Source organism: Orcinus orca, chromosome 11 (genome assembly GCF_937001465.1).
Source record: "Orcinus orca chromosome 11, mOrcOrc1.1, whole genome shotgun sequence".
Classification (NCBI taxonomy): Eukaryota; Metazoa; Chordata; class Mammalia; order Artiodactyla; family Delphinidae; genus Orcinus; species Orcinus orca.
The window spans coordinates 51171864-51186489 of record NC_064569.1 but is presented as its reverse complement, the minus strand read 5'-3'; the positions used below and the strand labels follow the sequence as shown (position 1 = coordinate 51186489).

General features: G+C 34.2%; 1 protein-coding gene across 1 annotated transcript in view; it reads right to left on the bottom strand.

Annotated features, from left to right (window-relative positions):
• Window positions 1-14626, bottom strand: part of TBK1 (TANK binding kinase 1) — a 39430-nt gene that overhangs the window by 4063 nt on the left and 20741 nt on the right. Inside the window, exons 8-20 of the mRNA XM_004276591.4 lie at window positions 10838-11017; window positions 8856-9052; window positions 7947-8005; window positions 7462-7553; window positions 5877-5978; window positions 4982-5060; window positions 2740-2861; window positions 2565-2641; window positions 1926-1965; window positions 1325-1426; window positions 1105-1201; window positions 601-707; window positions 297-368 (exon numbers count right to left, since the gene is read on the bottom strand). Of these exons, the coding sequence (XP_004276639.1) occupies window positions 297-368; window positions 601-707; window positions 1105-1201; window positions 1325-1426; window positions 1926-1965; window positions 2565-2641; window positions 2740-2861; window positions 4982-5060; window positions 5877-5978; window positions 7462-7553; window positions 7947-8005; window positions 8856-9052; window positions 10838-11017 (1326 nt within the window). The remainder of the gene's footprint in view (window positions 1-296; window positions 369-600; window positions 708-1104; window positions 1202-1324; window positions 1427-1925; window positions 1966-2564; window positions 2642-2739; window positions 2862-4981; window positions 5061-5876; window positions 5979-7461; window positions 7554-7946; window positions 8006-8855; window positions 9053-10837; window positions 11018-14626) is intronic.

The following is a 14626-nucleotide window of genomic DNA, read 5'->3' as shown; positions in this document are numbered from 1 at the left end:
ATGTTTTGAAAAATGTGCAAAAGATTTTCGTTTTCACAGACTGATTCAAAGAATTCTATTAACCAGTGTTTCTATAAAATGGAATCAATCACAGTTGACTTGTCTTTATCGAAAGAACCCCAAACACATTAAAAGGCACCATGAAATTCACAAAACCTAAGGGTTCTGACTTAATATTCCTTTCCCACTGCTTAACCTATTGATACAGGAAGACAGACAGATACAAGTATAGATGTATGTTTATGTACTCAATTGCATATATAATTACAGGGCAGAATGATCTTTGTATTACTCACCTTTCTAAAATATGATTATTTTCAGCAAGTTCTTTAACTACCCCTTCCATTTCTTCCTTTAATTTCTTCATACTATATTCAAAATAAAGATAAAAGTACCTGTGCTCAAAAAAAGTATTCAAGTGTTTTACAGTTTATATTTATATATAGTATGTTTAGTTCTCTAGATTGATCTAAGTCATTAAATAATATTAGCAAATGTATTCATAACAAATATAAAACATTTCAAAATAAAAGAGCAAGATCACAAAATGAAATAAAAACAAATGGAAACACTACAGTTACCAAATAATAAATTTCTTACCCAAGAGTCATTTCTACTAATGTGTTAGAACATGGATAAATTGGGGTCATGGTATGTTTGATTCCACTGGAGGCTGCAAACATTTTCTGTGGCAAAGTTTCTTGTAACTAAAACATCAAAAACAAATAAACAAAAAACCATATCAATCACAGAACAGAATACTTACTACAGATCTTATATCAAATGTTACAGGTTTTAATAAGTCCTTTAAAGCTTTAAGTTTTAATTTCAAAACCATCAGTGATATAATACTTAAAACTTTTTAAGAAAAACTTTGCTTATAGATGATTTAAGAAAATGGTCTATCAGATGTTTTTCACTGTAAAACATCTTAAAACTTGGCTCAAAATACATACCACAAGTGGGCAAGCAGAGCTGAATATAGGCATATTATACCCTATTTCTCTCTTCTCAATCATTATCAGATATAAACTTAGAAGAATTTTATTTTAATTTTTCCTAGTAGGAAAAAGCCTTTTTTTCTAGATAATTTTGAAGCTATACCTCATTAGTATAGTCTTGATACTTTGATACTTCTTCTTCAATATCAAAACACTGATTAGTTAGGGATAATAACTGTTTCCTAAGATGAAGCATCTTTCTGAAAACCAAAAAGAACCAATTAATAAGCAGTCTAATATTATTTTTACTTAAAATATATAATATACATTAAATTATATATTGTGCAGACAACCACTAATCACCCCCCAGAAAGTTTACTTACCTCATCCATTCTTCTGACTTATCCAGAAAAGCCTCATACTTTTTAACACATTCATCTGTAAAGTGGGTCATAGCTTTTGTTGCATGATAATACAGTTTTTGCCTGTAATTTAGAAATAATCAGAGGCTTAAACCAATGTCACTGTTTCTATTTCCAATATTAAAGAATTTTCAAATATATGAAATTTATTTCCTGTAATGACTGTTGTGGGTTTAGAATATTTACGGTAAAAAGCCTAAGGTTTCTAAGACAGACATTATAGCAGTAAGAGGAGAAAAAGAAAGTTGATAGTGGAGAATGGTCAAAAACTATTTATCGAATGAGGTTAAGGTTAAGGAGGTGGTTAAGTCTGCCCTTGCCTATGTTCTCCATTATCTGTCCTTCTGCAATCAGAGCACAGGAGGCAGAAGAAGACTGCCCCCTTATTCTCCCGTCTCAGTAACCTCTCAACCAGGGGCCAGATGAGTGAGCCTCAAATATGTGCACATACAGTAACAATTCTATAAAGCCAAGACTAAAATGTATTTTTTATTATGATTAATTCCAATGTTAAGAAGAAACATAACCAAAAATAATTATTAAACATAATCTGGACACTTACTTATCAAATTTGTGGATTTGTTCTTCATTATAAGCTAGTCCTAAAAATAAGAATATGTATTACTCTTGTAAATGTAGAATCATAAAATCACATGCAATTTTTTTTTGAGATTATTACTTCATAAAGGCTAAGAGTTTAAAGCAGATGTCACAAACTTCTTACCCATGGGTAGATACTGCCCACAAATGCTTTTATTTGGTCTGTACAGTGCTAACGTTAAAAAAAAAATTAACTGCCAACATTTAAAAATCAGGATATTTCTAATAAAGTCTATTTCTAGCTTCTCTTGAGGCCTAGGAACACTGGAAAAACAATCAGGTGAATGTGACTAGTGGCTCTTCCCTTCACATGGGGGTGGGAGTCCTCCTCTCTAGTCCCCCTCAGTTTCCACGGGCCAATCTCATTCCTTTCCATTACGTGCATGTACTCTAGAGGTTTCAGAGCTCTGATCCCTGATTTGAAATACTCAAAAGGTTGGTTTTAAGGATAATTTTTAATACATTCAACCTCTTCCCTGACAGAACCAAGTCTCTGAAATAAATAACTTATGTAGACACCCTTACAAATATACCAAATTAATTCAACCAAATTACAACTAGTAGGGCTGACTCAGATTAACAAATGGAAAATTTTACTTACTACGTTCTGCTTTGTCTTTTTTGAACTGATAGTAAATCTCTGTAATGCAATTTAACAGGACTTGTAGCTTTTCTACACTATTTAAGAAAGAAAAATCCAAATAAATTAATTGAGTCAATGTGAAAAAGGACATTTAATAATAAGAGCAGAAACTGCCAATGCAGTTATAACCTACTGTCTATCTTTTGGATGAGTGCCTTCTTGATGGGTCCATGTATCTGCCAGCAATCCACCTGGAGATAATTTGCTTTCAATATCCTGAAGACTGGTTTCTATTGTTCCCTGAGAACTGGAAAGCTAAATAAAACCAATGCATTCAGATCCAGATTACGAAAAATCAGAAATGATCATCACAACGCCAATGGAGCCTAAAGTTTGAATAACATTTCTTTTGTAGATTACTTCAGTTCAAAGTCAGAATAATTATTTTTATCTTTAAATGCAAGGACAGTTTCTTAGGTTATATTCCACCAAGAGTACAATATGATAATAAAACATGAATATTAATATATTTTATAGGGCTTCCCTGGTGGCACAGTGGTTAAGAATCTGCCTGCCAATGCAGGGGACATGGGTTCATGCCCTGGTCTGGGAAGAGCCCACATGCTGTGGAGCAACTAAGCCCGTGCGCCACAACTACCAAGCCTGCGCTCTAGAGCCCACGAGCCATAACTACTGAGTCCGCATGCCACAACTACTGACGCACGCGCACCTAGAGCCTGGGATCTGCAACAAGAGAAGCCAATGCAATGAGAAGCCCGTGCACTGCAGTGAAGAGTGGCCCCCACTTGCCGCAACTAGAGAAAGCCCGCACACAGCAATGAAGACCCAACGCAGCCAAAAATAAATTAACTTTAAAAAATCTTATATAAAATATATTTTATAAAACATTGCTTACATCTAATATTCTTTTTTTAAAAAACATAGAAAATACTTTTTTTTTTGCAGTACGCGGGCCTCTCACTGTTGTGGCCTCTCCCGTTGCGGAGCACAGGCTCCAGATGCGCAGGCTCAGTGGCCATGGCTCATGGGCCCAGCTCTCCGCGGCATGTGGGATCTTCCCGGACCGGGACATGAACCTGTGTCCCCTGCATCGGCAGGCGGACTCTCAACCACTGCGCCACCAGGGAAGCCCTCAAATTAAGTTTTATGTGGTGGTTTATACTGCTACTAGCAACAAACAAGCATGCCCTTTGCATTCTGCTCGTGTTAGCATTGGCATTATATATAATTCTTAAAGCCTTGCTAATTTGAAAGACAAAATGGTATCTTACTGTTATAATACGCAATTTTCTATTACTCTTGTGGTTGAACTTTTTTTTCCAAGAGTTTCACTTAGATCTATTCATTTTTAAATCATTTCTAAATGTTCTCTATTTACTGCAGATTTAATGTTTTCCTTATGCATTTGTATGAGCTATTTTCATATATATAAAAAAACCCTTTATCTCATTTTCTCAATCTATTTGTTTTTTAATATTATTTTTTTTAACATAAGACATCTTGGGAATTCCCTGGCGGTCCAGTGGTTAGGACTCCGCACTTTCACTGCCGAGGACCCAGGTTCAATCCCTGGCTGGGGAACTCAGATCCTACAAGCCGCGTGGTGTGGCCAAAAAGGAAAAAAAAAAAAAGAAAAACCCAAACCAAAAAACATATAGAGATCTTAAATTCTTTCTTTTTTTAATTTTTTTTTAAAATTTATTTTATTTATTTATTTTTGGCTGCATTGGATCATCGTTGCTGCATGCAGGCTTTCTCTAGTTGCGGCGAGCGGGGGCTAATCTTCGTTGCAGTATGTGGACTTCTTATTGTGGTGGAGCACAGGCTCTAGGTGCACGGGCTTCAGTAGCTGTGGCATGCAGGCTCAGCATTTGTGGCTGGCGGGCTCTAGAGCACAGGCTCAGTAGCTGTGTGCACGGGCTTAGCTGTTCCACAGCATGTGGGATCTTCTTGGACCAGGCCTCAAACCCGTGTCCCCTGCATTGGCAGGTGGATTCTTAACCACTGTGTCACCAAGGAACCCCTTAAATTCTTATATAGTCAAATACATATCTTGCTTTTCATGCTTTATGTCTTCTTTAACATTAATGTTAAGAATGTGTTACCTTATACTTCTAAAATATGGAAAGTATTTTATGGACAAAGTTATTTTTTACAGCATTACATAAAAGTGTGAGAAGTAGCAAGCAACCTGAAGGACCAACATTAAGGGGGTAATAAGTAAAACTATTAATAAATCAATTGGCTGCAATATCATGTCTATTTAAAAAGTAGTGTTCCTTAAGTTGGGAAAAGGCTATTCTTTCTCTGGAGATCTTTAGGTACATCATGTTTCTAGGAAAGTTCAGATCTAATCTTGCCAGCAAAGGAACAGATTATGAGCTCACGATTGTCAAAATTTTGTAAATACTTACTCTCAACAGTTTGGTGTGTATGTCTGAAATTTCACCTAACTCTGCTGCTTCTAGGTTGATCTTCATCAACTTTTCATATCTGTATGAAAAACAAGTACAGAAAAATTAAATGAGCATAAAATTTTACATGAGCATAGATTTTAAAAGATGTTTTATAAATTATGAGTTTTATTATCATAACTATTTAACAATAGAATATTGAATGCAAAGCGTATAAGCAACAGATCCCAAGAAAACTTGATGTCTCCGTAAAGAAGGAATTTTATATACTTCTGCTTATAAATTTGCAGATTAAGAGATAAACTATAAAAGACAACTTTATTTCAGTCTTATGTCAGGATAATAGTCGAAATACTAGATTTCGGAAATAATGGAGGTCAAGAGTATATACTAGTTTCACTTATTATATTTCCTGTGCAGTACAAATAGTATAGCCTAGGAACAAGGCAGTTTAAAATATCATTGTTTCAAAAAGGCATTCTCAGGGGTAAGATTAATAAGGAAGAGTAAACTAAAAGTAATCTCCAAATTCTAAAAATACTACCCAAATAGGGTTCTAGAATACCTCTTCCTACTTCCTTTGATCACAGGTTTTATATTTTCCTATGCAGAGTTGTCTGCTTTGCAAGGTAAAAAAAATGAGATGTTTCTATTTCAGATTCCTTTTCCTTTTCAAAGGGAAGGAGAAAATGCCACCAAAAAGATGGTACTCATTTCTTACTGAAATGACTGAGTATTTTTGCCCTTAGGAGGAAATGACTTAATCTAAGGTTGTCCCTTAATAGAAAGACTTGCAGAGCATGCTATATCATGCCAAGGATAACTAAACAAACTAAACAGAAATGGAAAATCATTGACATTTTAACCACTATTAGTAAGGAAGTAGTCTACTTACACTTTCACAGTCTTTTCAATGTTTCTGATGCAGAAATCTAATGTGATCACAACTTCCGTCTTTTTGTGAACAGTTTCATTATAATCATCTTTAACTAATTCTCTAAAAAATAATAATATTCCCATTAGTTTATCTAAAGAATTATTTGTTTTCTCTTGCCTTTCACTAATTACACTGCTGTACTACTTTCTGTTCAGACAAACTTCTTAACAGTCTTGAAACATTATGAAAGCCAATTCACTTTTTACTACTGAAAGCATCTCTGTAACGCTTTATACCTATCCAGGGTACAAAACCATTACCACTTATCAGGTTAACAGTTTAGAAATCTAAGGCATTAAAATTATATTAAGGAACAAAACTAATCTACAATCACACAAATAAGCTGAACAGCATTATATTTTATACCACTAGAATTTTTAATGCTCATAGTAGACTATTGTCTGATTTATTAAGCAGGATGACACAGTATATAATATAAATGAAGACCTTCTGATCTATATCAAGGGCCAACAAACTAAGGACTGATGCCTGTTTCTGCTAAGAAACGTATTTACATTTTTAAAGGTTGTAAAAACAAAATGAAAACAGAATTTGCAGTCCACAAAGTCTAAAATATTTACTAACTAAAAAAGTTTGCCAACAGTGGTCTACGTGAAAAACTATTTTCTCATGACTTATTGAACTAAAAGCTAATAAGTAAAAGAAACAAAAGCTTCATGGAGCAGCGACTGGAGTAGATAGCAGCAGCAAGAGAAAACAAGAGCTGTTAGCAACAATGCTATGAAAATAAATGGAGTCAACACTTAGGTTTTTCCAAAAACCATTTAGTAAAAACAAAAAGGCTTCTTAATGGAAAGAGAAAAGCACAGGCTTACAAACTGGATATGTGAACACATAAAAAAAAATTATAAGCATAAATTTATGGGTTTAACATAAAGGTGACAGGAAAAAAAAGAGCCTTATACTTTTTTCTTCTTAGAAACAGCAGCAGAAGAACAAGAATGATGAAATGCTTCATATCTGTTTTTTCAAGAACGGAAGGACAGGTGTGAGGTGGGTAAACGTAAACTGTCACAAGCATTAAAGCCTAAGGGCACTGTTGAGTCCATTATTATGTGTGTATAAAACTGAAACACTTCAAATGACGTTGTATAGAACTAGAGGCACGATTCTTAAGAGACTATTCATTCTCCATTTCTATCAGATGGAAAGATGACATATCATATATTCATCCACAAAACGTTTCTTAGGCCCACGGGGCCACGGCAGTGAAAGCGCCGAGTGCTAACCACTGGACAACCCGGGAAATCCTATATTTTTCTCTTTTTTTTTTCTTAATTTTAAAATTCAGATACTATTTGTTCCTATCTGTCTCATAAGATTTTTGTAGGAATCAAATGGAAAAAAAAAAAAAAACAGCTGCTAAATGTTTTGTAAACTGTGAAACAAATGTATTATAATAAAAATCATACACGTGACCCTACCTAGTCTGAAGAGGTAAAGCATCAATGATGGGATGATTACCAGTTATTTAATGAGGCCTATGCGAAGATCAATTTTCAAATTTCAATCCATTACTTACATCAACCATCGTATCCCCTTTCGCATTAATTCCTGATAAAGCAGCAAGGTACTGGCAATTCTACAGGCATAACACACAACTCCTGTTACTGCCTAATGAAGAAATACAAAGTGTCAATATTTGGTGCTAACTGTGGTACAGGGTAAGAAAAACTTTCACATAAAAATTTTCAAGCTTTTGTGTTTTTATCATTAAAAACACAGTAAGCTACTAATTTCTAAAAGCTAAGGACAGATATAACTGCAATAAAAATTTTAAATAAACATGATGGTAAAAATGCACTGTCTCAATGGAGAAAATTTTCCTATGAGTTCAAGAAAGGATACGAAGAAGAAAGAACACAAAAATTTGTCATGGGTAACAATCTAAATGAGTAATTTCCTAAATTACATAGGTGTATATAAAGATACACTTTTTATTGCTTCCACTATTAATAAGATAATTTTAATTCAGATGTTTATATAGTCATTTAATTAAATACTAACCTTAGCCATGCTGGCATCCCCATCTAAATCATAACGTGGATGTACTTTAGGGAGGGAAACTGAAATAATTAAAATCAGAAATAAAAAATTATGAATTATTTCATCCTTCATACATCAACCTCCAAATTAAACATTAACCTCTAAATTAAATGTTAGTGGTAAAACTCTTTAATGTTCTTTTCCTGGTTAAAGAAAACCACTTGAACAAAATGCTCATTCCTTAACAAATTTCCTGCACTATTTCTAAGGAGTTTCATTTCTTTTTCTTAAATATATTCCAACATAACAAGCTCAATGCTTTCCTTTAAATCTAAATCAAATCCCAAGATCTAAACAGAAATATAAAAATCCAGGTAATTTTTTTTCACCACTAGAATTAATAATTTAAAAGATTCCAAAATGCAGATCTAATTTTTCTTAAACTTCAAAGCCTGGAAAAGTGTCCTATTCACCCTGGAAACAATAAATATTTGCTGAGATTTATGATACAAAAGGTTATTTTGAGTGTTAGTAAAATACTAAAAGCAGAGAGCTACAATAAAACATATATGACAAACTATTTTTACCATTTTATAAACAAAATATTTAACGTCAAATTTTGTTGCACACAGGGTTTTAAATTTTACTACTACTCTAATTAACTTACAAAATTTTAATATTTATAAAAGTTCTACATTAATGTCATCATCAGTCGACTTTATGAAGATGACAATCATTTTTATAGTTTTTTTTTTTTTTTTTTCTTTTGGCCGTGCTGCATGGCTTGTGGAATCTTAGTTCCCTGACCAGGGATTGAACCTGGGCCCTCAGCAGTGAGAGTGTGGAATCCTACCCACTGTACCACCAGGGAATTCTCAGGGTTTTTTTTTTAAATGGCTAGTAAGAACAATAAGAAAAATCCCAACTTACTTTTTTCATATATCAATCCTATTGTACTCAGAGGTTCCCGGCTTACTACAAAGATGGGATTTTCATCAGCAGTTTTAGGGAAATGTTGTGCCAGTCTTCCAGGTTCTAGAACTAAACGTCGTCCTTCATATATAAGTTCTTGATTTGAAGAAATAATTTTGGTTTGTTTATACACCAGTTCATGAAATACAGTAGCACTGTGTGAGAAAAATCCAAAAGGACAACATAATTGGGATAAAAAAAGAGGTAAAAAAAATTTTTTTAACGAGGGCCACATCTATTTCTCAGTGATACTTTAGATCATGACCAGTCCACAGAAATGCTGCTCTGTTGATGTGGATACCATAAAGTCTATTAAATTGAAAATTCCACATAATCTGCCTATACAGCAATCAATTCTAAAATATTTTTATGTTTGATACCCATATTGGATATGTGCAATACACAGGAGTTTTAATATTTAATAACAGGGAGCCAATATGGCAGAGAGTTTAAGGGCACAGACTCTGGAATCAGAACAGCTGGATTCAAATTCCAGTTCTTCCACTTACCACTTAATTGTTGTATTACCTTCAGTTACTTAACTCCTCTGTGCTGAGGTTCTTCATCTATAAAATGGGAATAACAGTCTCCACCTCACAGAATTGCTGTGAGGACTAAATGATTTAAATATATAAAGAACTGAGAACAATACTTACAACATGACTATGTAATGTTTGTTAAATGAATTAATAAAATCAGGCATTTTCAAAATGATGTTTTGGGGAAAAAGGTAGATTCTCCCTAAACATATTCATGAAATCAAATAAACGTTCCAGCAGCAATGTTGTGATTCCAAACAAAAAAAAAGCCACTTTCAAAAAGCCTCTGCTGTGATTTTTGGCTCAGGCTTGGGTGGGCTTTTTATGTTCATGCACACTCTTAAGATGAAATAGTGGCCAACACCTATGGTACATATCTATTCAGGCTATTAAGCACCAAAATAAAAATGAATAATATATTTTAACCAACGTTATATGAATATTATTTTATTCATTATATTTACATTATATTTAATGTTTATAATATTGTTAGATATAGATTAGACAAAAATGTCTAAAATATTATTCCATCTAATTGATTTTATTCCTTAATAAATTATCAGTGAAAGTCTCTTTTTGAGTTTTATGAGGCATCAAAACTGCTGAGTCTTGTCAAACAGCAATTAAGGCATATAGAAAGGGTGTAATTTTTTTTCCCTTTCATTTTAAAAAACATTTTTTTGAGATCTTTGTAGATTCATGTGCAGTTGAAAGAAATTATATGGAGAGACACTATATACCTTTTACTCAGTTTCCCCCAATGGTAACATCTTGCGTAAGTATAGTACAATATTACAATCAGGATCTTGACACTGGTATAATCCACCTATTTTATTCAGATTTCCCTAGTTCCACATGTAAGGATGTGTATGATTTAGTTATGTAGTTTTATCACATGGGTAGATTTTTATCACATGGGTATAATGTGTTTTTTTAAGATAAAACAAATGGTTATTTCCCTAGTACTCAATAAGGGCTTTATGCCACATATGCAAATAATAACTACACTAACTATCTTTAAGACTTACACTTTAATATTTTTTAAGTGACAAGACAATATTCTTAATAAAACATGGCCCATTTACTAGTAAATGCTATTTGTAGTTATGTGATTATGTAATTTAAGAGAAAGCACAGAAAGGAAAATAGTCCTGTAAAACTTGCAATGTAAGAACAAGCTAATTTACCTGTAAATTTTAGAAAATTAGAAAACTAATCCTTTTACTCCAAAGATAAGTGAAAAGGAATTTACTCAGCACTCAAACGTTTTCTAAGCAGAAAGTGGGCACCTCTGGTGAAGCTGGGGCATCCTTTCTACTTCCTCTCCTGATTTATGAAGATACGTAATTATTATATAACAAGACATTACAGTACGGGAAAAAAATATAAAGAGGTACTTACGTATTATAGCTATGAATATAAATTTTATGAGCTGTCATTTGTTGTAGCGAAAAAACATGAATTATCATCCGGTGAAGTATATCACTTGTTTCTGCAAAAAACTGGTCAAAACCCCAACACTTTTCCTGATCTGCCTCAAGGATGTTTGCAAGAACAGGGGTAAGTAGAACTTGAAGACCCCTAAAATAGTATTGAAAAAAGTTACATGAAGAGTGAATGTGTTATATTCTGTCTAGGTACAAAATCATAATATTTACCAACAAATCAAAGGAACTATTATTAGATTAGATTAATTTAAAATTGTAAAAAATCTGCCAACTTTTCAGAAAGCCAGGTAACCTTGATTTAATATTGCCTGTCAATGAACCAGGGGTTACGGTATTTTTATGTTAGCTTTTACAGATTATTTTCTTTGATTCTCTCCTTCCCAAGTTTCCTCACTTTTCCAAACATATTCTAACATTGTATATACATGCTATCCAGGTGAGATAAGTTGATTGGAACCCTGTGGTCATGAGGATAAGATAATGGTTTAATTTCAGGGTAATGTCCTTTTTTTTTTTTTTTTTAATTATTTTATTCATTTATTTATGGCTGCACTGGGTCTTTGTTGCTGCACACGGCCTTTCTCTAGTTGCGGCGAGCGGGGGCTACTCTTAGTTGCAGTGCTTGGGTTTCTCATTGCCGTGGCTTCTCTTGTTGCGGAGCACGGGCTCTAGGCGCACGGGCTTCAGTAGTTGCAGCACGCGGACTCATTAGTTGTGGTGCACTGGCTTAGTTGCTCCGCGGCATGTGGGATCTTCCTGGACCAGGGCTCGAACCCGTGTCCCCTGCATTGGCAAGCAGATTCTTAATCACTGCGCCACGAGGGAAGTCCCCATTAATGTCCTTTTAATACGTCACTCCAATACGTAATTTTTTATGTTGAATTCATATGCCTTTTGTAGTACACTTCTTCAGGAAGGAAAATTACTATAATCATTTAGCAATCAATGAATGCCAATTCAACTAGGAATAATCTTTGACTAATAAATTTAAACATTAAAAAAAAAAGAATGGAAGGACCTTTATTCTTTCTCATGCTTTCACTGAATTTTAAAATCTGCTTAAATAGACTCAATTACGGAATTTCAACTAGTCTTAAAAATATATTCTTGACTACACGACAGACACTGGAATAATTCCGTGCCTGTTAACAGTTTTTAAGGTATGCAGTGGACATTAAAATTTTTGCCTAATAAGTATCTATTCTCCCTCATTTTGTAAGAGAATCCACACCTCTCTACTCTCTAACTCTACTCCCTGTGCATAGATGGGCATGACAGTCAGGTTTGGTGATTATGATTGGTCAGAAGTGGCCAGGTGGTAGCATGTAAGTTGTTAAATAAGAATCAACCCAGAACTCTTTGCTAAACTATCGAGAAAGAAAGTCTGTCTTTCCACTGAGCTTCCAAAGCTGTGAGAATGTGAATCTGGGAATGCCAGCAGCCATCTTGTGGCTGCCAGGAAAGAGCCTGGCTGAAAGTAAACAGAAATCAAAGAAAAGCAGAACTGAATGATTTGAAGAGACCAAGTCTTCATGACAGTCTGAATCTGAGGATTCCACTGGGCTCTGAGTTACATACACATGTGAACTTTGAATTATAATGTCTATCTATTTTTCACTTAAATCTTGTTTCACTTTAACGAACTGGGTTAGGTTTTTCTCACTGGCTATCCAGTCTTGACTAATGAATACATATAAGAAAGAGGATGGTTATCTTTTTTCTGTGGTTGTTACATTTTTGGTAGTTGATTTTATTGCTGATTGGTAGTACTTAAAGTCCTTACTATTAAAAAAAAATCATATAATATACTTTCTGATACCTGAGCAATTTTTATCAAAAAATTTATAACTTGGTGTACTAAAGAATAATTAGATAAATAAGGCCTGTTACCCTCCTGAAATATGCAATATATAGTTCAGATTGTCAAATTATTGAGTCTGAGTGTCAGTAATATAGTTATTAAACAGCAGGTGCTCATTTCCTGACCCCTTTAAATGTTATCAGTTTTGCCTGAGATCTCCAAAATGAGTATTTTCCAAATCAAAATTTAACACAGATCACTATTATAATATTAAATTTCTGCTCTCCAATAAAGTGACCTTCTCTTGATAATTCTAGTTGCATGACACAATTTTATTTTGGAGACTTTTTTTTTTAAAATTTATTTTATTTATTTTTGGCTGCATTGGGTCTTCTTTGCTGCACACAGGCTTTCGCTAGTCATGGCAAGCGGGGGCTACTATTTGTTGCAGCTGTGTGGGCTTCTCATTGCAGTGGTTTTGCTTGTTGTGGAGCACGGAGTCTAGGCGTTTGGGCTTCAGTAGTTGTGACTCATGGGCTCTAGAGCACAGGTTCAGTAGTTGAAGTGTACGGGCTTAGTTGTTCCGTGGCATGTGGGATCTTCCAGGACCAGGGATCGAACCCGTGTCCCCTACATTGGCAGGCAGATTCTTAACCACAGCACCACCAGGGAAGCCCTGGAGACTTTTCTTTAAGTAACACAGAAAAATGAAACTGTCAGGGTAGTGGTTTTCAAAAATGATTTCAGCACTGGAACTACCAGTTTAAATGAGTTTTCACAGCAATATATAAAATAACAGGACATATTTTATTAGCTTGTGATATATATATAGTTTAAATAAATATTCTGAATAAATACATTTATTTACTTATATGTTGAAAGTAATACAAAGAGCACCCACAGATTATAAAAGGCATTAAGCCAGTAAATCATAACCTGTGTGTGTTCACTTGTGGATTATACAATTCCTCCACTCAGGAAAAATAGAAGTTAATTCAGTAATTACAAATTCTAAATATTGATGAGTGTCTTGGCTTTATTTCTAGAGTAAAATCTAATAATTTACTCTCAAATTAACACAACTTTGTAAATCAAATATACTTCAAAAAAAAAAGATATAGCAACAGAAAAAAAATTTACCCTCTACTTTTAATTTCTTTTACCTTAAATCTCTCTTTGTGATAACAGGATTCATATATAATTTGAGTTCTGGCTGCCATAATAAGTAAGACCTATATGAACATTTGAAATGCTGGAAAAAGTAGTAGAAAACTGTTTTTCTTTCTTTTTTAAAAATTTAATTAATCAATTAATTTATGGCTGCGTTGGGTCTTTGTTGCTGTGTGCGGGCTTTCTCTAACTGCGGCTCGTGGGGGCTACTCTTCGTTGCAGTGCATGGGCTTCTCATTGCGGTGGCTTCTCTTGTTGTGGAGCATGGGCTGGCTCTAGGTGCGCGGGCTTCAGTAGTTGTGGTGCATGGGCTTAGTTGCTCCGCAGCATGTGGGATCTTCCCAGACCAGGGCTCAAACCCGTGTCCCCTGCATTGGCAGGTGGATTCTTAACCACTGTGCCGCTAGGGAAGTCCCGAAAACTGTTATTTCTCACCTTTTGAACAATATGATTACTTTTTGAAAATGAGGAAAATATCAAACTTCTTGAGTGTTTGTTTTTTAGAACTCTAGTTATTCCTATCTGTGCCACTATTTGTGCTATGTCATTATGAAGGTCAGCACAAGAGATACCAAGGTCCTTAGCTGGATCCCCACATAGCACACAATTCCAAGACCAGTGATTAGCAATCTCAAAGATGTATGTACACTCTATGTCCTAAAAGAGATCTGGCAAAATTATTTACATAGACCCAAATTGATCTTTATATTGCCAAAGATGAAAATCACGAATCAAGGTATATGGTTTAATAATATCTACTGAAACATTAAA